The following is a 27,366-nucleotide window of genomic DNA, read 5'->3' as shown; positions in this document are numbered from 1 at the left end:
GCTTTACAGATGAGGAGACTAATCCATGGGGAGGTTAAGTAACTTGTCCAAGGCCAGACAGGAGAGCCGGCTTTTGGACCCACACCACAGTCTGACTCCAGCACCCATATTCTTAACAATTTCACCATATTAATATGTCAAGATTAAGCAGTTTTAAAGGATGCTATTTTCTCACAAAGTTCTTAATATGAACACTCAATAAGAATAATCACTAATATAAGCATTTAGTATTTTTTTAACACTAAGTTGGAAGCATAGTGGAACATTTATTTTTAGAAATAGTATTAATTGGCTGGGCTCACGCTTGTAATCGGCTGGGCTCATGCCTGTAAATTTTGGGAGGCCAAGGTAAAAGAATTGCTTGACTCCAGTATTTCCAGACCAGCATGGGCAGACATCATCTTTAAAAAAAAATGTTATTAATCTCCTCTTTTTGTTAAATGTATATTATCAAAATTGTTACTAAGCTAACAAACTTCAGAAAAACTTATGATGGGCAAGCTGCTTGTGACATTGAAGGTATTTAAGATTCAATTCTAGTTTGGTCCTAGATGACCACATATCCATTGTTCCTTCAACGAGCACATGGTAAAGAGCCTAGAACACAGAGACACAGAACACAGTGGAGAAAAGGGAGTGAAATGTCTTTAATGACACTTACTATATATGGGATTTTGTGACAATATACAAGGATGGTTAAGACATATAACGTGATGCAAAAAAACATATTAACAATTATAGTGACAAAAAATGAGGAGCATATAATTATACGTTGATTTATACAGAGTACCAGAGGAACACAGCATTGAGAGCCGTAACACCACCTGAGGGAGTGGAGAAAGGCTTCAGAGACAAAGTGTTTTCTGGAATGGATCACTATTTCCAAAAGAACTAAAGTACAGTTTGAGAAATGCATACTTAATTCATTACTTTTTTTCCCTCAACTTTAATAATAAATTTACCCAACAAAAAAGTTTATTTTTGACTTGTAAATCTCTTAAAATCATAAAAAAGTAAAATTAGCTTTTAAAAACAGGTAGTCACCATAGCATTGAATGTGTAGTTTATAATACAGCAAAGTTAAATACAACTTCAAATTACCTATTAAGTTAGTTGCTCATTTCTTTGATTTCATTTAGCATTGATCTAACTCAATGTGGAAGAAGGTTACATTCGTGCAAGTTAACACGGCTTAATGATTAACTATGTTCACCTACCAACCTTACCTTTTCTGGGCAAATATTGGTATATATAGAGTTAAGAAGTCTAGGTCTGCTTCCAGAAGAAAACAGTTCCACGTTGCTTGAAATTGAAAATCAAGATAAAAATGTTCACAATTAAGCTCCTTCTTTCTATTGTTCCTCTAGTTATTTCCTCCACAATTGATCAAGACAATTCATCATTTGATTCTCTATCTCCAGAGCCAAAATCAAGATTTGCTATGTTAGACGATGTAAAAATTTTAGCCAATGGCCTCCTTCAGTTGGGACATGGTCTTAAAGACTTTGTCCATAAGACGAAGGGCCAAATTAATGACATATTTCAAAAACTCAACATATTTGATCAGTCTTTTTATGATCTATCGCTGCAAACCAGTGAAATCAAAGAAGAAGAAAAGGAACTGAGAAGAACTACATATAAACTACAAGTCAAAAATGAAGAGGTAAAGAATATGTCACTTGAACTCAACTCAAAACTTGAAAGCCTCCTAGAAGAAAAAATTCTACTTCAACAAAAAGTGAAATATTTAGAAGAGCAACTAACTAACTTAATTCAAAATCAACCTGAAACTCCAGAACACCCAGAAGTAACTTCACTTAAAGTAAGTAGAAAATAAAGAGGGTTCATGTTTATGTTTTCAATGTAGATCCTTTAAAAAAATATTTCTAAGGCATGCCATTTGAAATACTTTGTTGCACTGTTGAAATACTTTTTTTTCCAAGAAAAATAATCTCCAGAAAATAAAATTTCCCATTATAATTTCAAGTTAGTTTTTTGTTTCCCTAATGTTATATATGAAAACACTGAAAATTTACATTTTATATGAAAATTACAAATCGGTTAAATCATACAATCTAGAACACTATGTCATTACACTATTGTAAATTACTGAAGGTAAGTAAAAAGTTAAAAAAAATTTAAAACTATTCTCCAGTGTTTAAAACAGATTAAATAATACAGTAAATGGAAAAGATTTATTCATATGAAAATATGCTGGGCTTTTTCTTTTAATTGAAGTTCAGAAAATCAAATTTTAGAGATAGTACAATTTAAATAAAATGTTAAGAACAAAAATATGTGCTATTTGAAAGAAGCATACAAGGGGAAGGAATTGCCAATATTCATTTTTCAAATCCATTATTAGTTTAAAAATTTAGATTATGATAGTGTTACAGGAAATTAAAACTCTAATAGAAAAGAAAGAGGAAAGCAACTTATAACCAACCTACCCTCTATATCCAGACTTTTGTAGAAAAACAAGATAATAGCATCAAAGACCTTCTCCAGACCGTGGAAGACCAATATAAACAATTAAACCAACAGCATAGTCAAATAAAAGAAATAGAAAATCAGGTAAGTCAGTATTTTAATGGTATGTCCCATCTTTCACACAGGTCTGTAAAAACACTGAATCATAAAATTATTTACAAGCTTTAACTGGATCATGAGTAAAATTATCACATCAGCATAACTGTTAAAATTGCAGGCTCTGAAGCTAATAAACTACCTGCATTTAAACCATGGCTCTAAAACTTTGTGTGACCTTGAATAAATTACTTCACCCCTTTATCTCTCAGTTTCCTCACATATACTACAAAGATAATAACAGAACTTATAGGATTATTGTAAGAAAAAAAATTAATTCATAGCAGCCAATGTCATCTTACTAAAATTCAAATTAGATCATGTTTCTCTTTGCTCAAAACCACACAATAGCTTTCCATTTCACTCATATTGGCTCTTTAGACCAAGATTACCCAACCCTTCATCATCTCACTGACTTCACCTCCTCTACTCTAGTTATTCTGACCGCTTTACCAGTATTCAAACACATCAAACATACTGCCACCTCAAAGCCTTTGCCCTTGTTGTTTCCTCTAACTGGAATGCTCTTTTGCCCTGGTATCTATGTGGCCCACTCTCTGATTTCCGTTAGGGTCCTTATCAAACATAAAATTCCCAATGAAGACTTACAAGGTCACTTAACCAAAAATCACAACCGCCTGGTCCCATCCCTGAAAACTTCTACTTCCTTAGCTACTTTTCTCCTGCACACTCACCTTTATTTAACATAACATAAATTTTAGTTATTTATCTCTTCTATTCCTGCACTAAAATGTAAGCTCTGTGAATACAGGGATTTTTTCCATTATCTTCATATTTTCCATTATTTGTATATACTCCAGAATATAGAATACTGTATGGCACACAGTAGGCATTTCTGTTGAATTAATAAATGTAATGTCATATTCACACAGAAGCGTGTGCTATGATTATTATTACTTGGATTACTAGAAATAGTGTGCCTCATAATTAAAGGTCAACATTCAACAATGTAATTAATCTACAATGTAAACATCTGGTGAAGTGAGAGAGGGAAGCACTTGTTTAGAAAAAAGCTATGTCAGAATCCATGTATTCTAATATGCAGTACAATAGTTTAAAAATATTAATAATACTCTCAAACAGCTATTCAAGAGGATTCAAAAAACATAATATAAACTCAGAGAAACTGGTAAACAAAATCATTTTCAAGAGATATAAAACAAATATTATTACCAATTTCCACTGAACAAACATAATGTTAGTAGTGTTGCTAAAAGGTTTTTTATCAACTACTTTTGGTTTCCATACTTTCCTTCTTATGATGTTATTATTCTAAATTCTTTTCAATTATATCTTTTACTATGATTAAATGAACCTGCTCCCCAAAGCAAAATGTTACTATAGTAATATACATTGTGTCTAAAAATAAAAATGTGTGAAGAAACCAAAACAATTAATTTCTGAGTTGGAAGAAGAGTTAGATCATTTAACTTTCTCATATTTAAATTAAAAAAACAAAACTCTAAAAATTTAAGTAACTTTAAGATCACATAGTTACTTAGTAGAAAAGAGTAATACCCAGCAAGCAAACTTTACAATAGATCCTTTTAAATAAGGTCCTAGGAAATATCACTTATGCCAGCATCAAAAAACTAACACTAATAATGAAAGATATTATATATTCTGCTTTTCTTACTGTCAATGAGAAAAACTATCATTCAATAAATTGCAAACCCAACACACTTAAATAAAAATAAAGTGTTACTGCTAAACTAACGATAAACTACTGAATACATAGAAAGTAAGCAAACAAACTTGCCAACCTGCCAACATCTACAGATATGTTTACAGGTCAAAAATTATCAAATTATCAAGAAAGCCTGGTTCAAATTATGTATTATGTCTTTATCGCAGGTCTGAAGATCAGTAAGACCTAAAACTGAAAATTATTAAACTTAAAATCTGAACAGAATATCAAATATATTTTATTCATATAAATAAAAGAATACATTACAATATTCTAAGCAAAGCAGTCTCTACTTTTGGCCTTGCTCTGTTTTCCGACCAATGTCTGCTTTTTTGCCTTGCTTTATTTTTTTATCTTATTAAATAACGTCCCTGATTAAATATTTTGAGAACAGGTAATCTGTACAATCTGAATAACACTGTTTATCTAAATATCAAACACTGTTATAACATTATGAACTGAAAGACAAACTGTACTTCTGACATCCTTACTCAGATTTCCCCTAATTGTATATTCAGTTATCATTTTAAAAAACAGATTTATATTCTTTTATCAGCTCAGAAGGACTAGTATTCAAGAACCCACAGAAATTTCTCTATCTTCCAAGCCAAGAGCACCAAGAACTACTCCCTTTCTTCAGTTGAATGAAATAAGAAATGTAAAACATGATGGTAAGACACTTTGGTGGGTTTCCTTCTTGAAGCTATTATTATCAAATTCCCTATTCTTAGGACTTGTTCTAGACTAAAAGATAGTTAAGAGATATCCATCAAATACAATGTATCAACCTAAACTGGATGCTGGGGTTCTTTTTACACCCTATAAAAGACATACCTAAGACAATCAGAGAAATACAAATATGGACTTTATTATTAGATAATATAGAAGGTTTATTAATTTTCTTAGATGTGATCACGGTATTGCAGTTTTAAAGGAGAACAATCTCCTGTTTAAGAGATACATGCTGAAATATTTACGGAGTTAAAGGTCACTGGACTCCAGACTGGTGATAGAACAAGACTCTGTCTCTAAAAAATAATTAATTTTTTAAAAGAAAATAGTTTGGTAAGATGATTCTTACATTCTTAAATAACACGCCATCTAAGAAAAATGCTTTAACATAAACATTACTGAAAAAATGCTACATTTGCCACAATTTCATAAAATGTCAAGTGAAATCTCAAGCTCCAAAGATATTATTCCTATTACTAAATCTGATGTAATAACATTTTATTGATTCTAGGCATTCCTGCTGAATGTACCACCATTTATAACAGAGGTGAACATACAAGTGGCATGTATGCCATCAGACCCAGCAACTCTCAAGTTTTTCATGTCTACTGTGATGTTATATCAGGTAAAACCTGACTAAGGAGAATAGACAGTAGTTGGTTCAACTTACTCATTACGTATTAGGAAGATTAACCTGGTTATCATTGTTTTATACATATATATATGAAATATATATGAGTATTCGTATAAATCTAATACTTTTACCTTGTTTATGTATTTACTCAATATTCTCCTTTTCCTCTAAAATAATCTGAAGTGACTATTATCAACAAGTTTACTATGCCAAAATTCATTAATTGCCTTTCACTTAACTTTTGGGACCATAATAAATAATAAAATGTATTGCCATAACATTAATAAACTACCTTACAAAACCACCAACTAAAATCAAACAAACAAACAAAAAAGTGTTATTTACATCTGTCAACATCAATCTACTAAAAATACATGATTTCATTCATTATATTCAGGTAGTCCATGGACATTAATTCAACATCGAATAGATGGATCACAAAACTTCAATGAAACGTGGGAGAACTACAAATATGGTTTTGGGAGGCTTGATGGTAAGGGGACTACATTCAATCATTCATTCACTTGCTAATCTACAAATATTTACTGAGAACCTCTTATGGACCAGGTATTAGGAAAAGTAGTAACGAACGAGAAGCAGTCTCAGCCTTCATATAATTTATTATCAAACAATTACACATTTGTTAGTAAATTACACTTATTACAACTGTTATTATTTGAATTATATTTATCACAATTACATGTCTGTTCTTAAATATACTTATCACAATTTAATTCCATGGCTTACAATGATCATAACTATAATTATTAAAGACAATTTTGATTAAATGTTATGTTATAAGTAGTAACTGTTAGAAATAAGCTGTGAAAAGAACCACTCCTAGCATTAGTCACTCTATTCTCTCATTAACGTTTTACATATCAATTAATTGGAAGTTAAAAGGACCAGGAAACTCAGACATACAGTATACATTTTAAAATTTCAATTATTTAAATATAATATATAGAATGTACGGCTTATAATGAATTAGTTAACTCAATGCAAATTATTCTATTTTGATTACAAATAGTAAAATAAGCAAGATAAAACAGATGTTTAAAATCCAAAAAGCACATACAAAAATCCACGAATGATGTCTAAGTACTCACTTATAAAGTAGAAGACATTCATTATTATATCAAATTTTTAAATGCTCAGTACTATTTGACCATTTAAAAATTTTGTATTCAAACTACCAGTGAAAGCCCTACCTAGAAGGTATACTCAGTGATAAGTTTTGTAGCTCCAAATCTTCTAATAGTGAATGTAACCCCAAAATAAAAGGCTGACAGGTAAGTCGAGAATACTCACTTAATTCTGGTAAGAAAGTAACCCATTTGTACTTGTATTTACCAGCAATCCTTAAAATGAAGCTTCCTACTAACTCAATAGCAATAAGACAATAGTGAATGTTTAATGAAAACAGTATTTTATAAATACTTTAATAAAAAGGATTGTGATGAAGAACAATCTATTTATATTTATTTATGTTTTTAATTCCAATAAAAATAATTTTTAAAATTACAGAAAAAAGTTATTAAGAACCATGCTTTTAAATTTAAAATGATTTTTAAAATTTATTCCTGTTTTTTTCTACAAAGAAAACATACATTAAGCAAATACCAAAGGCCAGGTTTACATTTGAAGAAAGTGACATTATTATTACTCAAGTCTCTAGGAATACTTAACAAATCTCTTGACTGTATATGGATGTTAATAAATAGCTGACAGTAAAGTTTATCCATATAAAGACTTGCAAGAAAATATTCCTCTACCAATGACGAGACTTTAAAATATCTATAATAATGTAACACATTTCACTGGTGAAACATGTCTTGTAATATGCATTATAGAAAGGATAATCAGACTTTCAGTTCTATTAATATTTTTAACATTTTTGTGCACATAGCTATCTTCAATAAAATTGTTTTAAAAGTTATTATTTTTAGATACACTAAAATGATCAAGGGATTCAAGACTAAACAACTCAATTAGTTGCACCAATAAAAAACACTTAAAAAAACTGTCAGTGTCCAACCTGTAGTTAATAACTCACAGATTTTTAAAACTTTTCTTTTCAGGAGAATTTTGGTTGGGCCTAGAGAAGATATACTCCATAGTGAAGCAATCTAATTATGTTTTACGAATTGAGTTGGAAGACTGGAAAGACAACAAACATTATATTGAATATTCTTTTTACTTGGGAAATCATGAAACCAACTATACGCTACATCTAGTTGCGATTACTGGCAATGTCCCCAACGCAATCCCGGAAAACAAAGATTTGGTGTTTTCTACTTGGGATCACAAAGCAAAAGGACACTTCAACTGTCCAGAGGGTTATTCAGGTATCTTTTTCTGATACCAAACTTTATTTTCATATCTTCAAAGTATCTTCCCACATTATTAGCTATTATCTGCAATGACAACTTTTAAAAATCCGAATCCCAAATAAGCATTTTCTCTCTAGATGAAAACATCTTAACTATAATGAAAGTGTTCATTCTAGTTCAATCAGGTATTTTACCTCTAATCTTCCTCAGATTTTCTATTTTTTGGTGGTGTATAGATTATTCATACAGATTATTTAAAATTGGGACTTATACAGATTATTTAAAACTGGGATACATGCATCTAAAACACTGTAATATCTATAAGAAAGGAAGATAAACTTACGGGGAAATACAGTAACAGTAACTACATACAAGTCTGTACCCATTAAATTGCATATCTATCTCCTTTAGGAGGCTGGTGGTGGCATGATGAGTGTGGAGAAAACAACCTAAATGGTAAATATAACAAACCAAGAGCAAAATCTAAGCCAGAGAGGAGAAGAGGATTATCTTGGAAGTCTCAAAATGGAAGGTTATACTCTATAAAATCAACCAAAATGCTGATCCATCCAACAGATTCAGAAAGCTTTGAATGAACTGAGGCAAATTTAAAAGGCAATAATTTAAACATTAAACTCATTCCAAGTTAATGTGGTCTAATAATCTGGTATTAAATCCTTAAGAGAAAGCTTGAGAAGTAGATTTTTTTAATCTTAAAGTCACTGTCTATTTAAGATTAAACATACAATCACATAACCTTAAAGAATACCGTTTACATTTCTCAATCAAAATTCTTATAATACTATTTGTTTTAAATTTTGTGATGTGGGAATCAATTTTAGATGGTCACAATCTAAATTATAATCAATAGGTGAACTTATTAAATAACTTTTCTAAATAAAAAATTTAGAGACTTTTATTTTAAAAGGCATCATATGAGCTAATATCACAACTTTCCCAGTTTAAAAAACTAGTATTCTTGTGAAAACTCTAAACTTGACTAAATACAGAGGACTGATAATTGTACAGTTCTTAAATGTTGTAGTATTAATTTCAAAACTAAAAATTGTCAGCACAGAGTATGTGTAAAAATCTGTAATATAAATTTTTAAACTGATGCTTCATTTTGCTACAAAATAATTTGGAGTAAATGTTTGATATGATTTATTTATGAAACCTAATGAAGCAGAATTAAATACTGTATTAAAATAAGTTCGCTGTCTTTAAACAAATGGAGATGACTACTAAATCACATTGACTTTAACATGAGGTATCACTATACCTTAACATATTTGTTAAAATATATACTGTATACATTTTATATATTTTAACACTTAATACTATGAAAACAAATAATTGTAAAGGAATCTTGTCAGATTACAGTAAGAATGAACATATTTGTGGCATCGAGTTAAAGTTTATATTTCCCCTAAATATGCTGTGATTCTAATACATTCGTGTAGGTTTTCAAGTAGAAATAAACCTCATAACAAGTTACTGAACGTTTAAACAGCCTGACAAGCATGTATATATGTTTAAAATTCAATAAACAAAGACCCAGTCCCTAAATTATAGAAATTTAAATTATTCTTGCATGTTTATCGACATCACAACAGATCCCTAAATCCCTAAATCCCTAAAGATTAGGTACAAATTTTTTACCACAGTATCACTTGTCAGAATTTATTTTTAAATATGATTTTTTAAAACTGCCAGTAAGAAATTTTAAATTAAACCAATTTGTTAAAGGATACAGTGCCCAAGTTATATGGTGACCTACCTTTGTCAATACTTAGCATTATGTATTTCAAATTATCCAATACACATGTCATATATATTTTTATATGTCACATATATAAAAGATATGTATGATCTACGTGAATCCTATGTAAATATTTTGTTCCAGAAAAGTACAAAATAATAAAGGTAAAAATAATCTATAATTTTCAGGACCACAGACTAAGCTGTCGAAATTAACGTTGATTTTTTTAGGGCCAGAATACCAAAATGGCTCCTCTCTTCCCCCAAAATTGGACAATTTCAAATGCAAAATTATTCATTATTTAATATATGAGTTGCTTCCTCTATTTGGTTTCCTTAAAAAAAAAAAAAAACTCTCATAGGACATGTTTCATTTTGTTCCTTTCAGGAGTAGTAAATCAGACTTTTTCCCCATATAAAGCTTTTTTCTACCAGAAAGATACTTCTGGTAGAAGAAGAGAAAGGAGCTCTTTTCTTTATGGTTCACACGACTGTCTCCTGTCCTAACTACTTTGCTTAAAGTGCTCAAATTCCATCACTAACTCACAGTTGTCTAATCTAAGTCTAATCCCCTTTGATCTCTCAGACTACCTTCCCTTTTATCTCTCTACTACTTACCAATACGAATATCTTTTTTTCAAACTTGACCTTCATTTTGCTTTCACAATACTATACTCTCCATGGATTATCCCTTATCCGAATCCATCTTTATAACCCTATTCCTTTCTCATATTTAGTACTGTGGGCCAATGGACAACCTTCAATCATCTTTTCTACACTGACCCTCAGACATTCTATCTGCTCTCACGGACTCCTTTATTTACCATGAATAAAGTTCCAAAATCTACATATTCATCCCAAGTCCCTTTCCAGTTCCCCTTCTTACATTGCCTATTTGCCATTTCTCCCTTCAATACCTTATACTTCACTCGAATTCAACATACCAAAAATAAAAGGCCAGGCACAGTGGCTCACACCTGTAAATCCCAGGACTTTGGGAGGCTGAGGCAGGTGGATCACCTGAGGTCAGGAGTTTGACCAGCCTGACCAATATGGTGAAACCCTGTCTCTACTTAAAATACAAAAATTAGCCAGGCATGGTGGCATGTGCCTACAGTCCCAGCTACTCAAGAGGCTGAGACAGGAGAATCGCTTGAACCCAGGAGGCGGAGGTTGCAGTGAGCTGAGATCACACCACTGCACTGGGTGACAGAACGAGACTGACTCAAAAAAAATAAATAACAAACTCCCCAGCCCCTTACTGCTACTGCTATCCCTTTCTACCCACCTTTCCCTCCTTTATACTCTTTCACACCATCTTCCTCACTTCTTTATATCCATTAATATGACCAGCATGTTCCCAGTCACAGAAGCCTGGAACCTGGAAGACATCTCTGGCTTTTCACTCAACTTTGTAAACTACTTCTTTTGTATCATAAGCCACCAAGTTCAATACAATCTTCTCTTGAAACGTCTCTTAATCTTATAAGCTTTCTTCCCCAAAGACTGTCTTTAACTTCAGTGCTAGATTATATAAGTAGTCTCCTCTTTCCTCCTAATTTTACATCCCTCTGCCTGTCAATCTTCCGAAAAGGAATTTGTAATGGCTGCATACTGCCTGGACCTGTGTCTTTCAAGCTCATCTACTGAAGAAGTGTAACAGCAGAGGATAATGAAAACAAATCCTTTTATTGTCTGGAGTTACAGGATAAAATAACTTACTATATGCACAAATTTCTTTCAGAATCTTATTGGCATCTTAGCTTAAATCTTAGAATTTTACTTTAAAATTGCATATGAATTGTGTTTTATACTTTATAAATCTATCTTCATGCCTGCAGTGGCTCACACCTGTAATCCAGGTATTTTGGGAGGCCGGGGCGGGAGTACTGCTTGAACCCAGGAGTCCAAGATCAGCCTGTGCAACATGGCAAAACTCCACCTCTACAAAAAATACAAAAATTAGCTGGGTGTGGTGGCAGGTGCCTGTAATCCCAACTACTTGGGAGGCTGAGGCAGGAGAATCGCTGGAGCCTGGGAAGTCAAGCCTGCAGCGAACCATGATCCTAACACTGCATTCTAGCCTGGGCAACAGAGTGAGACCCTGTCTCAAAAAAAATCTTCATATAAAAATATTTATTTCCCCCCAAGTATTTAAAAAGTGATGTTCCTAGAAGATGTGTCATGTTTATCCTGTGAACTTGCACGTCCCATATAGTTGTGCCCTCACAAGAATGTATACTCCAATTAGAAGAGTATAGGCCTTTGGAACAGAATCCAAAATCCTTCCAGGTTTTCAAAAGTCTCTATCACCTGGCCCCAAATTACCTCTTTAGCCATTTTTTCCCACAACACAAACCTTCTGCTCTAATCAAAATGATCTACTTTTAAACATCTCCTCTATGCCTTCCTAATGTATTCCATTTGTCTAGAATGTCTCCCCACACATTTCTGATTGGCTAGATTGTGCCATATTTTAAGGTGCAGATATCTTAATTCTTCCACAAATATTCTAGTAAATGGCAGCTTGTTCATCTGAAACCATACAGAATTAATGTCCATATACCTCAAATGGCACTTAGTGAGAAAATACACAGAAGTAAATATGGCAAACCATAATAATAAAAATTCTGAAAAATAGTACTAAAAGCTCCAAAAGCATCAAAGATAGTCAGTTTACTTGATTTTAGTGAATTACTGAAAAATTTCTATATCAAGAGTTTATTTTGAACCAGTATGAATTTTACTGAAACCAAGTACACACATGTCTCATTATGAGGTAACGTAGTATAGTATAATCTATTTACATACACTCTGTCATCCTGGAATCAGCATATTTTCATGCTTTTATCTTTACTTCCTAATAGCATAACTCATGGAAGTCAACTAACTCATTCATTAATTTTAGAAATGGCATTCATTAAACAACACTTACTGAGCATCTACTATTTGTCTCCTTTAAAAAACGTATTCCAAATTTGTACTCATATATACTCTACCTTCTGTTGTAGGATAATCAAATTTCCTTGTGATTTTTTTTCCCATCACTAACAGCCATAAACTCTGCACTTATGTATGTACTACTGAGTGATTATCAAACACAGCAGTTTTAAAAATGAAAAGAAAGTGACCCAACAATTGGCCCTTTTATCAAAGTCCAAAGTATTATCATGGCAAATCAACTAGGGTAAAATTACTTAACTGGTGCACAGTTCAAGGTCATGAAAGTAGCACTAACAATCCTCTATTATAACCCTTAATAAAATGAGGTTTTAATGACATTTTAGGAAATATAAAATAAACTTAAGAATTCTATCTAAAATATAAAAGCTGTTTTTCCTAAATTCATGTTTAGTCCTAAGAACAGACATACATCTAATAAAATGACTGGGTATATAATTTGAAAGAGCAATAAATTACAACCTTGAAGATGTAAGGTTGTAGCTATTTATCTTAAAACACACAGTCAAACTTCATTTTCCACACCCAATAGATGGGAATAATAATCCTGTCATATCTATTAATACTTCATCGGATTGTAATCATCAAGCCAGATAATGTATTTGAATAGCTTTATGAACTATAAAGTTCTAAACAAATGTATATACTTTTTAAAAACAGGTTCTTCCGTGTCATTTTTCACATTCCTTTAAGTAAATAATCCCTACAAACGCTTCCTAACTGAACATACTATAATTCTCAGGACAGAAGAACAAAACTGCCCTTCTCAGAGTTTGCATCTGTTTCTGGAACTTTACTCCTTCCCTTCGCAATCTAAGATAACACTCCATCACCTTCAGATGCAAGCCCCTAACTAAAAACTTCTGGGTGGCTATGTTAAAATGTTAGGAAATAGAGCTCTTGACTCAGAATTCTTTTTTTTTTTTTGAGATGGAGTCTCACTCTGTCACCCAGGCTGGAGTGCAGTGGCACTGCACAGTGAGCTGAGTGATCTCAGCTCACTGCAACCTCCGCCTCCTGAGTTCAAGCGATTCTCCTGCCTCAGACTCCTGAGTAGCTAGGATTACAGGTATGTGCCACCATGCCCGGCTAATTTTTGTATTTTCAGTAGAGACGGAGTTTCACCATGTTGGTCAGGCTGGTCCCAAACTCCTGACCTCGTGATCCGCCTTCCTCGGCCTCCCAAAGTGCTGAGATTACAGGCGGGAGCCCCCGCGCCCAGCCGACTCAATTTTTATAGTTAAAATAAACTAGGACCAATTTGATAGAATAAAACTCAGAGTGGTATAACAAGGACAAAACCAAAATAGCAGAGTATGTGGCAGTAGCTTGAGACATCTATGAACTCTAAAAATAAAAACAAAAACCAATACTTTCTGAAGCAGAGGACCATACACTTGAATAGAAAAAAAAAATGCTCCTGAATTTTCAGTAACGTTCAGCTGAAATTTATACTTCCTTAAATTATGAATGTAGTAAACCAACCACAGCAGTATTAGCAGTATATAAGATTTTGTCATTAATAGAAACATACATTTACTATTATTATTATTATACTTTAAGTTCTGGGATACATGCGCAGAACGTGCAGTTCTGTTACATAGGTATACACGTGGTATGGTGGTTTGCTGCACCTATCAACCCATCACCTACATTAGGTATTTCTCCTAATGTTATCCCTCACCTAGCCTCCGACCCCCGACGGGCCCCGGTGTGTGATGTTGCTCTCCCTGTGTCCATGTGTTCTCATTGTTTAGCTCCCACTTATGAGTGAGAACATGTGGTGTTTGGTTTTCTGTTCCTGTGTTAGTTTGCTGAGAATGATGGTTTCCAGCTTCATCCATGTCCCTGCAAAGGACATGAACTCATCCTTTTTTATGGCTGCATAGTATTCCATGGTGTATATGTGCCACATTTTCTTCATCCAGTCTATCATTGATGGGCATTTGGGTTGGTTCCAAGTCTTTGCTATTGAGAATAGTGCTGCAATAAACATGTGTGCATGTGTCTTTATAGTAGAATGATTTATAATCCTTTGAATATATATCCAATAATGGGATTACTGGGTCAAATGGTAGGTATTTCTAGTTCTAGTTCCTTGAGGAATCGCCACACTGTCTTCCACAATGGTTGAACTAATTTGAAACATACATATTTTTATATCACAACTATTATAGACATCTCAAAATATTGTTGATGCTTATTACTATTTAGAAAATACAATAGTTTTTTAACCTGAGGCCAGATCATGTTATTTAATTCATCAATAAACACATATATCACAACTTCAATATTTTTATAATTTTAATTCAATGTAACTATTTCCTTTGTTATTCTATATATTTTATTTCATGCATTTAAAAACATTTAAACATTACAGATTGAGTATCCCTTATTCGAAATGCTTAAGACCAGAAGTCTTTCAAATTTCATATTTGTTTTGGATTTTGGAATATCTTTATACTCACGGTTGAGCCACCTCAAATCTGAAAATCCAAAATGCTTCAACGAGATCTTCTTTGAGTATCATATGGGTGCTTGAAATGTTTTGGATTTTGGAGCATTTAAGATTTTGGATTTTCAGATTTGGGATGCTCAATATATATTTCAAAAAAGGGTATCACAGGATTCACAAGACGACCACAAGGTACCATGGTACACAAAAAAATTAGCAGCCCATGTTCAAAGGACCTACTGTCATGTAATAACCTAGTTTAAGAAACATGAATTACATGGCTCTCATGTCATAACATCAATAGTACACATATTCTGACTGGCCAAGCTCTTCCTTGAAACAATATTTTAGGAAAAAAAATTTAATCAGTATATAATAAGCTTATTCAACTACTCAAGAAAAAAAACTGAAGATAGTAAAATTCTAAAGAGATCATAAAACATTTCATCTGTTATTGAGGTTAACTTTTAAAAGTCCTTATCTGGCCAGGCATGGTGGTTCATGCCCGTAATCCCAGCACTTTGGTAGGCCGAGGCGGGCGGATCACCTGAGGTCAGGAGTTCGAGACCTGCCTGGCCAACACAGTGAAATCCCATCTCTAGTAAAAATACAAAAAAAAAAAAAAATTAGCTGGGTGTGGTGGCTTGCACCTGTAGTCCCACCTACTTGGGAGGCTGAGGCAGGAAAATCGCTTGAACCTGGGAGGCAGAGGTTGCAGTGAACCAAGATCATGCCACTGTATTCCAGACAGGGCATCAGAGCAAGACTCTGTCACACACAAACACACAAAAAAGTCCTTATCTGTTAGAGATACATACTGAAGGATTTTCAAGCGAAATGATAGGATGTCTAGGCTTTGCTTCAAAAATATTACCAACAAAACAAAAGACAGGACAAGCAACAGATAACACAAAAATGACAATGCAAGTTAATTAATCTGTTCTCTAATGAGAATATATGGGCACAGTGAGGGAACAACACAGACTGGGGACAGTCAGGGGGTTGGGTGCAAGGGGAGGGAGAGCATTAGCACAAATAGCTAATACACGTGGGGCTTAAAACCTAGATAACAGATTGATAGGTACAGCAAACCACCATGGCACACGTATACCTATGTAACAAATCTGCACATTCTGCACTTGTATCCCGGAACTTAAAGTAAAATAAAATTTAAAAAAAATTAATCTATCCTCTTTACTTTTAGGTGTATTAATTTTAGGTGTAGGTGTATTAATTTGTTCCCTTTACTTTTATAATTTTCCATAATAAAAGTTTAAAACTACATTCAGATTAGATCACAGAAAATAGATTTACTAAAATTTATTAAGAGATGTATGGGCATATTCCTAACAGACCAAAATCCTTTTGTTTCTCACCCTGACAGTTACCAGGTCTGAACCATTGTATTCATTCTTACATTCTTAGTAACGCATCATGTTTGCTAGATATAGTCTTTCAAAAATACTAAGTAGAAAAACAAAGATACAAACATTCAACAGGTGATTACAACTAAGGCCATTACTGGAAATGCGGCTAACTCTAACAATCCTGCCAAGAATACCATGTGTTCTGTGGACATACCTCTTAAAAACTGGATGTCAGTAAAACACATAAGCATTTGCTCAATTAATGTACCTTGATCTATTACAACTCAAATACAACAGTGGTGATCAAGTAAAAATTTGGAACACAAGTAACATTGCATACAATCTATTACCTAACTTTCAGATGATTTCAAATATCCAATAAAAGATCTTTTTCACCATTGAGAAAGATCTTTATTTGGTTTACTTAATGTTAACAATTACACTAGTACTTTTTCTAAAATACTGTGATAGGGTAAGTACTTCCTTGATAAAGCAAGAATTTGATGTAAACCCCACTTGTATGGTGCAGTAAGAAACAAGTCATTCATTTTCTGATTGTTAGAAACTGCCATATATTTGTGTATCTTCATCTACCCCTGTAGAGAATTTGAAAAGATCAGGCCCCTCTTCAGTTAACCCTATGCAAATAAATGTGACCAGCTGTGTGTGGGGGGTAGGGAGGCGCGGGGAATGACAGAGTTTGTTATTTAAAGGTGAAAATCTCTAGGTTCAGGTATAACTTAAATAACAGATTTAAGTCTTTAAGAAGACTCAACATCTTCAAAAGAATATTTTTTTAAAGTGTACATAATAAAAGTAAATTAAACTAATATAGACCTCTTTAGACAGCTTTCTCTGAATTATCTGATAACGAACATAAAAATGAGAAGTGAAAGGTGTATAGGAAATCTGTCATTTTCAGAATACAGTTCTCTTTCCTACGATTTCTCAACTCAGTCAAATGCTTCAATGATGTCCATTCATTCCCCCTATATTCATGCAGTTTTTAATTTTTTCCCTATGAGACCCTTTACAATCCTCTCAAGTTTCTCACTAAAACTAAATACAATATGGAAATATTTTCTTAAAACACACATGAACAATGCTTAAATTCCTAGTTTTTTCAGATATAAATTTGAAGCCTCTGGAACTTCAGCTTTGTCATCTATAAAATAGGGATAACCACATTGGTTCTGTGCAGGCGGCTATCAGATTTAATAGATAATGGCCATATATAAACTAAAAGGAGCCCTAGTGTCAACTTTATCTTCCTTTTTTTTAACATTATTCACTGGGAAAATGTGTACATAAATATTTGTATAGTGACCACTGGTATGTATTATCACAAATTATGTCTTATCCTGAAACATTCCTGAGAAGGCAAAAAGAATCCAAATGAGCTAAAAGATTATCATCACCATGATCCAGCATAACCATTCAGTTAGCAAATATTTATGGAACTTTCTGTAAATTATTGATGATATTTGTATATTAGCTGTCAGCTGCTGAGGTTGTCATACATCCCTTTTTGTCATTCCAAAATTATTTCTACCTATGCTAGGTTTCTAGATATGCTTAAGGTTTTTGTTTTTTTTTAAATAAACTATCAGCTCCTAAACATATAAGCTGTCCATAAGGCCAAGTTTTTCTAACAGCATCAAATAGAATAAACAACCTTTAATGATTTGGTTTTAAGGTCCCATGGACATTAATGGTCTAATAATACAAAGCAGGCCAATACTGACTCTGATAATCTCCCTTTTAAAATAATTCTCTTATCCAATTATACCCCAAATGCCTAGTACCCTCATGCTTTTCAAACCAATCTCTCTCAAGTTGTATAGTGCATGAGTAAATGTAATCTAATAAAGCCAAAAACAATAACAACTTCTATTGAGCATTTAATATGTACTGCATTACTTTGTGACATGCACTTTACACACATTTAATCCCCATAGATTTCTAAGATATAGGTACTTTTATTATACCCATGTTAAAGGAAGGAAAAATCATTCCTCAATTTTAAATACAGTAAGTCCTCACCTAATGTCACAGCTACTGTGACACTGGATAATGTTCTTGGAAACTGTGACTTTAAGAGAAAGACTTTAAGGACCATGTGCAGCAGGTTCTTGAATAATATCATTTTGTTCAGCATTGTTTTGTTATAACACTGACTAGAAAAAAAATGGTTTCGTCACATGTCATTTAGCTTAAAACCTTAGTTTCCAAGAACCTATTAACAATTTTAAGTGAGAACTTAACTGTAATTCCTAAAAATGAAACATGGTTACAAAATATAGGTTACAAGAGCCCATCTCCCAATTTTTCATAAGCTACACATATAGTCGTACTATTTCAAGTAACACAAAAATTATTATTTCTTTATGTAATTTGGAGATTGATTATTTTTAAAAGGGAATGGTCATCAACTTTATAATCATATTTTGTTAAAGAAACTATTTGGCAAAACAGTAACAACAGGAAAAAAGTCAACCAAGTATAGTAATCACAATTCTACTTCTGAATTTTCATGTAGTATCTAATTTTCTCTACTTCACTGAGGATACTCTTATACTAGAAAATTATCGCTTTCTTAAAATAATGCATCCTTTTTGCTCCAACAATTCTCACTGGTACATGCTACTAACAGAGCACTAGGATCATTTCCATAAACTAAGAAACTTAGTAGCCTTGACATTCTATATCACATTTAACCAATGTCTGTTAACAGGTTAAAGCATTTTATATAAGTTCCTTACAAACTGTATATAAGGAGGAATAAGGTTATGTAAAGCCCTAATCTGAAATCAATTCATTTTGATGAAAAACATTAAAGCCTAAATCAGTATTCATATTCAATAAAAGTTAAATAGGAGTAACTCTAATCTTTATGATGAGCTTAGCAAGTTCTATTATTCTCTGGAAATAAACTGCTCACTCATGAGAGAAAAATGGTTATTCTATAAACATTTAATGAGTCCTTTTTTAAAAGCTTCTTGCCTACAATATTATTTTTACTAATAATGTGTGGAATGAGTATTAACTCTGTAATTAATAGAATGTTTAGATACAGTCCAAACTAAAGGCATTGAGATACGTTAAATGATCTCTCAACATCATTCTCAAATTAATATGCTATAATTCATTTTTATACTTGAAAAATTTAACTCCCAGAATAGAAACTAATTATAGTTTTTGGACTATCAGTTAGCCTTACCAATACTAACCACTTCAAGTGACAAAGCATTCCACCCTAAAAACCAAAAGCAAACCCAAATAAACAAATGATCTTAAACAAGCACTAATACATGTTTACATAATTTCCATTAAACTCAAAAAGCAAAACCATACTAACTTATAATTTATAAAATCCCCTTAAATCATTTGATGTATGAACTTTTTATCTCCTCCAGAAGAGGATGTTACATTAAAACTGGATACATCCTTAAGAGAAAACAACGTGCTGCCTTATTTGGCACGGTATCTTCTCACTTGGTATGAGCGCACTACTCAATTCCCATTTAAGTTCTGTAACATGTCTAGATTATCTATATTGGCTCTATTTTCCATTAATTCACAGAAAAGATACCCTAGAATCCATTTATATCAAGTGTTTCACTTACATCAACTGTAAGACATTAAAAAAAATTAAACAAATATAAATAATGGTGTAGATTTTGAGGCTAATGTGAGATAAAAGTGTTCTGTCTGTTTTAATAAAAATGTAGCAAACAATTCTCTACCAATGAGAAATTTTATTTTTATTCAAATTATATATAATTATGAATGCTGGATGTCCTACCATTCCAAAAGATGAAGAACACAGAAAATGAAGTAAGAAGGCTTGGGTTCAAGTCCAAACAAGTCTCTTAATTCAGCCTTCTGTCAGTGGAGAAGTGGAGACAATAATACTGCCAGAATTATATAATGTATAAGATTTCTATGAGACTGAATAAACTAATTTAAATGAAATTATGTTCTATAAAGCACTAAATAAATGTCATCATATCAATATGTCAACACGAAATTTCAGAACACCATTGATAAAGAAAATAATTCAAAAAGTCTTAGGGCAAAATAAGACGCAAAAGATTAGCAATCAGTATAATATTGGACTACTCAAGGGTACTGCTTAAAGCCAGAAGACAGTAGTTATATTTTCAAAATTATGATAGAAAATGATATAGAATTTAGAATTTTATACCTGGCAAAACTATTAATTTGAGAGTAAAGGTAAAGATACTGTCAGACATAAAAGAAAATTTACCTCCCACACATCCTATTTAAGAAAGATACAAAAGCTTTCAGTGAAATGAGCAAACTAAGGAAAATATATGAAAAATAAGGACTCTATTGCAAAAAAAAAAATGAAAGAAAATTTCCAGGATAATGGTAAATAGGCTCTAAGATGACAATTGTACAGTAAGCCTAAAAAGCCTACAAAACTTCCTCTGCAAGGGAGGAAATAATTGATTGTTGATGTATTTCACTGTACTATAAGAGGTTTTACAGAGAGTTTTAGCACTAACACATAGAAAAGGAGCCAACTCATGCAGTGTCTTACAGACTGTTAGAAAAAATTCATTCTTTTTCTGTTTGTAATAGAAGCACTGGAGAATTTCAGACACAGGAATGAATGATTTGATTTACAATTTTCAAAGAATTCTCTGGCTGCAATGTTGAGAACTGACTGAGACAGGAGTAGAAATAAGATAGCCAAATTAGTAAGGATAGCAAAATTCAAGATCAGAGGCTGTCTAATATGGTAGCCTTTAGCCCCATGTGGTTATTAAGCACTTGAAATGTGGCTCATCTGAATTGAAATGTGCTTTAACTATAAAATACACACTAGATTTTGAAGTTAGCAGAAGAGAAGTAAAATATCTCAATAATTCTTAACATTTATTACATGTTGAAATGATAATACTTTAGATACACTGGTTTCAATGACATATATGATTAAAATTAACTTCATCTGTTTCTTTTTTTTAAATGTAGCAATTATAAAATTTTAAATTGCAAATGTGGTTCCCATTATATTTCTGTTTCACAGTGCTCATCTAGATGGTGACAGACTAGAATTTTTAAAAGGTGGAAGTAGTAAGAAGTACAGATCAGGATATATTTTGGAAGTAGAGCCTATGTAACTTGTTGGATGAATAAATGTGAGGGGTAAGGAAAGGAAAGAAATCATAATAATTCCAAAAATTTTGTCCTCAGGAACTTGGTAAATGGTGGTAAAAATATACTAGGATGGGGAAGTCTAGGATGAAATCCAAAATTCTGTTTTAGAATCTTATACCTGAGCTGCCCTGCTGAATATCCCAACAGACATGTCAAGTTCTGGTCTCGGCATTCACAAATAAAGGGTATATCATTCATAAGGAGTACATGCAAATGGCACCCCCAGAGTTATGTAATGTTCAGTCTGAAAAGTTATATCTGACAACTTCATGTCAAGTATTCTCTAGATAGGATATACTCAACAAATATTGTTGATTTATTAGAACATAATGCAGGCACATAAATTTGATTCTTGTGTAATGCTAGATTCTGCTACTAAAAACATTTGAGAAAACATAGTAATTAGGAGTTCAAATGTTTTAACCTAAAAGCCCAGGAATCAAATCCCATCACCATCACATTAAGGTGTGATGCTCAGCAAAATGTTTAACCTCTCTAACCCTCGGTTTACTCACCTCTAAAATAAAAGTAAAATCCACCTCAAATAATGAGGATTAAATAAGACTAAAAAAGATAAAGCATGTAAGGTAATTAACATTATACCTGACACACAGAAAGCCTTAATACGTGAAAACTATTAATAAAATTGTGCGGTAAGAGATAGAGTTAAGTAACAAAACTACTTAAGATTTTTGGAGAGTTTTATTCTAGTTATACTTTAATATTTTAGAATATACAGTATCTTCTATCAGAATTCTCCAAATTAAAATCTCTTACCTGTAAGTAGTGTTTGGAACATAAACATCCTTTGCGGGAAACTCTAAGATTTCTCTGGTAGGTCTAACTCTACTGTCAGGGTAAAGCTTCACTTGAAGCAGCTCCGGAGTTAGGCAATAATGGGGATTTTCAGGTGCGGGAGAAATGTCTATCTTGAGCTGGGCTGCAAATTATATATTAAAAAACAATGTAAAGACAATAAAAAACTCCACGTTAAACATGTTTTTTAAAGGACTTGGATCCTATTTTTGCAAGAAGTCTGGGAAGAATATTACAGAAACCAAATTTATATTATTATCATCTCACGCCTCTAAATCATTTCATTTTGCAAAGTCTCAAACTTAAAAATTACTGATCCAGACATAAATGCATGTAAAATAATAAATGCTTATTAAATAAATGAATGGGAATGAAGGAAGGAAGAAGCAAAAATAGAAAAAAAAAACAGAGGGATCTGGCATAGGAACAAGCTAAGTCATTTCAAAGGTTAAAAGACTTAGTTTTGACTTAGCAAACTTTAAGACATTTTTACTCTGGAATGGTTTGCTCCAATCATAATATGAATCTATTTTTTAATATTTACCATTCTATTACCATTCTAGAAAATAATTTTAAGCCATGATATTATTCATCACACTCACTTTAGTACAGTAATTCCCCCCATCCCCCGCTGGGGATATATTTTAAGACCCAACCCCTAGTGGATGCCTGAAACTGCAGATAGTACCCAACCTTATAGATACTGTTTTTCCCTACACATACATGCCTACAATGAAGTTAAATTTATAAATTAGGCAAAGTAAGAGATTAATAACCCTAACTCATAATAAAACAGAGCAATTATAACAATATACTATAATAAATGTTACATGAATGTGGTCTCTTTCTCTCTGTTCCTCTCTCCAAATATCTTAATATTTTCACATCGTGGTTGACTACAGGTAACTGAAACTACGGAAAGAGAAACAATAGGTAAGTGGGGACTACTGCACTCAAAGTACCAAAGATGCTGAATCCTGCATCCAAACTGTCAGATCACATGATAGTTAATAAAGTAAAGAAGACTGACAGGCATTGGGCATAGAAAAACGTCTGGGCCAGATAAATAAAAAAAAAGATACATAATTATAAGCAATACAACATATTAGTGATAATAATAGTTGCAATCATTTCTACTCAGAATTTTTAAATACCTGTAATAGGTCTTAGTCGCCGTAAGACAGAAGATGGCCTTCTCATATCAGCAAGGAATTTGTAGAGATCTTCATCACTTAAGCGGTCTCCTTCCTGATTTCAATAATAGAGGGAAAAGTATTTGATAAAACAAATATAGCCGGGCACAGTGGCTCACGCCTGTAATCCAAGCACTTTGGGAGACTGAGGCGGGTGGATCATCTGAGGTCAAGAGTTTGAAACCAGCCTGGCCAACATGGTGAAACCCCGTCTCTACTAAAAATACAAAAAAAATTAGCCAGGCATGGTGGCACGTGTCTGTAGTCACAGCTACATGGGAGGCTGAGGCAGAAGAATCACGGGAGATGGAGGTTGCAGTGAGCCAAGATCACATCACTGCACTCTAGCTGGGGTGATGGAGCAAGACTCTGTCTCAAAAATAAATAAATAAATAAATAAATAAATAAAGATATATATATGATGAAAAATAAATTTATAGTTAGTAAGCATGCCCTTATGCCTACAATGTAGTTAGAATAAAAAATTAAATTAAATTAAAATAATTATGATTATAAATATATCATACCAGTTTATTTCCTTTTTTATGCTTTCAAATTTTACTAAGATTTAATAATACCACTATCTTTTTTCTTATTTATAGTCCATTATCTACGCCTATAAAGTATTACAAAATACTCTCAAATATAGAAAACCAATACAAGTTACTGGCCGGGTGCAGTGGCTCACGCCTGTAATCCCAGCACTTTGGGAGGCCGAGGCAGGCGGACCATGAGGTCAGGAGATCGAGACCATCCTGGCCAACACAGTGAAACCCTGTCTCTACTAAAAAATACAAAAAAAATTAGCCGGGCATGATGGCAGGCGCCTGTAGTCCCAGCTACTCAGGAGGCTGAGGCAGGAGAATGGCGTGAACTCAGGAGGCGGAGCTTGCAATGAGCTGAGTTCGCGCCACTGCACTCCAGCCTGGACGACAGAAAAAGACTCCGTCTCAAAAAAAAAAAAAAAAAAAAAGGAAAGAAAACCAATACAAGTTAGAGATAGATGAAAAAGAGAAGAGAAAAATAAGAACACAGACATAAAACAGAATCAAAAAGCAAACTAATAAAAATACTTGAGTCTCATAAATTTATTACTCTTTAGTTCATATTTGTGTTTTCAACTTTATATCACAAATTTCTCCAATGCAAAATCTGCAGCACTGGCTAAGGTGAGGAGGAGAAGAAGGAAGAAAGGAGGAAGAGAGAGGAAGAAGAGGGAGGAAGGATTTAGACGAGGGAGGGAGAGGGAGGAGGAATAGGAGGAGGAAGAAACTACTGTTAAGGAAAATCACAACTGTCCTCATACTAAGGCCAGAAAGAAAACTCCAAAAGGACTTCAACCAATATGAAGAGACCTTGAAAAACACAAAACAAATTACTCATAGCCGATTAACACAAATGTTCAATTTAATGTTAATATTTTTTCTTCTTACAATTAAAATAGCTAGAGTTTTTCTTTTATTGAAGAGTCAGTCTTTAGATTTTATCAATCCAATCTTCCTGCTTTGAGATTTTATTGTTTTATGCATATTTCATATATTGTTCTTTTATCTTATTTGGTAATGCATATATTTGAGACTACTTTATTACTGTCAACTCACCTTGAGCCACAACCCATTTGCTCTTCATCATTATATTCTAAACAAGGATATAGAATTGATCTTCTTTTATCTCACTATTTAGAAAAAATAATTCTTAATTTCTAAGTGGTTATAGTTTTTTATTAATAACTTACAAAGCTTTTAGTTTTATTGAGTTATGGTTAGAAAATCTGACTTTACAAGGTTTCTTCAGTGACCCAATATAACTAATTATTGTAAATGTTCCATCAGTTGTTGAAAAAGTATATTCTTTTCTTGTGCATACAGAAATAATATAAATTTTTTGAGACCAAGTTGCCAACACATGAAATTAATTTTTAAATGGTCCTTATTCATAATATATTCAGATTATTTCTAGTCTTCATTATTTCTATTTCACCCATTAAATTATATTTTCTCTTTCAGTACTTATTGGTCTCCATTCTTTACTCCCTGTTTCCATGCCTTTTTGGTGAGTGAAGCACAATTCCCTCCCTAGGCCTGGCCACATGCCTTGCTTTGCCAGTAAGCAAACATGATGCAAACAGAGGCTTGAAAAACATTTGCACAATTTAGTTTGCTCTCTCTCTTGAACTTTTGTCAGAGCTATGAGAACATGACCAAGCTAGCCTGCTAGAAGTTGAGAGTAGAATTTGAGAGACATGTCACAGAGCTGAGTCATTTCTGTCTTCCCAGTAGAAGTCAGCCTATATTAGCTGATCTCAGCCAACCTCCAAACTTGTGAATGAGCCTAGTTCACTGGAGCAGTCTAGCTGATACCCTTTCCTCTACACTGGTTGTTTACTGTCCTGTACCACTGAAAAAAATAGATAACATATATCTGTCAACAAATAGAACAAATGTCTTCAAAACTATCGTGTGGGTTTGATTTTTTTTTTAAATATCTATGTATTTCTAATAATTTTGACTTCACACATTTTATTTATTTATTTATTTTGAGACAAGGCCTCACTTTGTCACCCAGGCTGGAATACAGTGGCATTATAATTGCTCACTGCAGCCTCAACCTCCTGGGCTCAAGCAATTCTCCCGTCTCAGCCTCCCAAGTAGCTGGGACTACAGGTATACACCAACGTGCCCCGCTAATATTTTTTATTTTTATAGAAACAAGGTCGGCCGGGCACGGCGTCTCACGCCTGTAATCCCAGCACTTTGGGAGGCTGAGACGGGCGGATCACAAGGTTAGGAGATCGAGACCATCTTGGCCAACACGGCGAAACCCTGTCTCTACTAAAAATACAAAAAATTAGCCGGGCATGGTGGCAGGCGCCTGTAGTCCCAGCTACTCGGGAGGCTGAGACAGGAGAATGGCATGAACCCAGGAGGCGGAGCTTACAGTGAGCCGAGACTGCGCCACTGCACTCCAGTCTGGGTGAGAGAGCAAGACTCAAAAACAAAAACAAAAACAAAAACAAAAAACCCAGAAACAAGGTCTCACCATGTTGCCCAGGCTGGTCTTGAACTCCTAGGCTCAAGCGACCTGGCCTTGGCCTACTAAAGGGCTGGGAAAGGGCTGGGATCACAGGCATGAGCCAACATGCCTGGCCAATACATTTTAAATCTGTACATAAACACTAATGATTACTATATCCCTACTGTAGACAGTAATCGCTCATAAACTGAAAAAGAAAAAACTGCCTTATGTGTCTCATTTAGGGAAAAATCTGTGCCTTGAATTCTACTTAATTAAAATGGTAATCTCTTTTTTTAACTTAATTTGCATTTGCCTGATGCATAATTTTCTAGCTACTTAAAAATAGTTACAAAAATAGTATATGCTCATGGTTAAAAATTTTTAATACAGAACCATATTAAACAGTTTCTGTACTGTAAACATTTTCCACTGCTCCATGTTTCCAGCAATCATTTATTTTTAAGTTTTCATAATCATTTTGTGCTACTTCCCAGTTATAGTAACAGTATTCAAAACAGTGTCCAGAGTATGGTGATGAATGCTCAAAAAATACTGGTTGGATAAATAGATAGGGGGTAGATGGCTTATTGATTTATGCTTATAATACCAATTTATTGA

General features: G+C 33.2%; 2 protein-coding genes across 14 annotated transcripts in view; one reads left to right on the top strand and one right to left on the bottom strand.

Annotated features, from left to right (window-relative positions):
* The window catches only part of DOCK7 (dedicator of cytokinesis 7), a 239,067-nt gene that overhangs the window by 141,092 nt on the left and 70,609 nt on the right, over nt 1-27,366 (bottom strand). For all 13 annotated transcript variants that reach the window (XM_019019154.4, XM_019019163.4, XM_055362977.1 and 10 more), the window contains exons 13-14: nt 23,695-23,788; nt 22,502-22,664 (exon numbers count right to left, since the gene is read on the bottom strand). In XM_019019154.4, the coding sequence (XP_018874699.1) occupies nt 22,502-22,664; nt 23,695-23,788 (257 nt within the window). The remainder of the gene's footprint in view (nt 1-22,501; nt 22,665-23,694; nt 23,789-27,366) is intronic.
* ANGPTL3 (angiopoietin like 3) lies at nt 1,281-10,152 on the top strand. The gene is made up of 7 exons (XM_004025902.4): nt 1,281-1,822; nt 2,464-2,574; nt 4,851-4,965; nt 5,538-5,651; nt 6,058-6,153; nt 7,742-8,008; nt 8,405-10,152. The coding sequence occupies exons 1-7, from the start codon at nt 1,328-1,330 to the stop codon at nt 8,587-8,589; spliced, it is 1,383 nt and encodes a 460-aa protein (XP_004025951.1). The 5' UTR covers nt 1,281-1,327; the 3' UTR covers nt 8,590-10,152.

The sequence above is a fragment of the Gorilla gorilla genome, chromosome 1 (genome assembly GCF_029281585.2).
Source record: "Gorilla gorilla gorilla isolate KB3781 chromosome 1, NHGRI_mGorGor1-v2.1_pri, whole genome shotgun sequence".
Taxonomy (NCBI): Eukaryota; Metazoa; Chordata; class Mammalia; order Primates; family Hominidae; genus Gorilla; species Gorilla gorilla.
This window is presented reverse-complemented; position numbering and strand designations above follow the sequence as displayed.

Coding starts and splice junctions, on each gene's coding strand:
- ANGPTL3 (XM_004025902.4), top strand. CDS start 1,328: ATGTTCACAATTAAGCTCCTTCTTTCTATTGTTCCTCTAGTTATTTCC. Junction 1,823..2,463: donor CAGAAGTAACTTCACTTAAA/GTAAGTAGAAAA, acceptor CTCTATATCCAG/ACTTTTGTAGAAAAACAAGA. Junction 6,154..7,741: donor TGGTTTTGGGAGGCTTGATG/GTAAGGGGACTA, acceptor TTTTCTTTTCAG/GAGAATTTTGGTTGGGCCTA.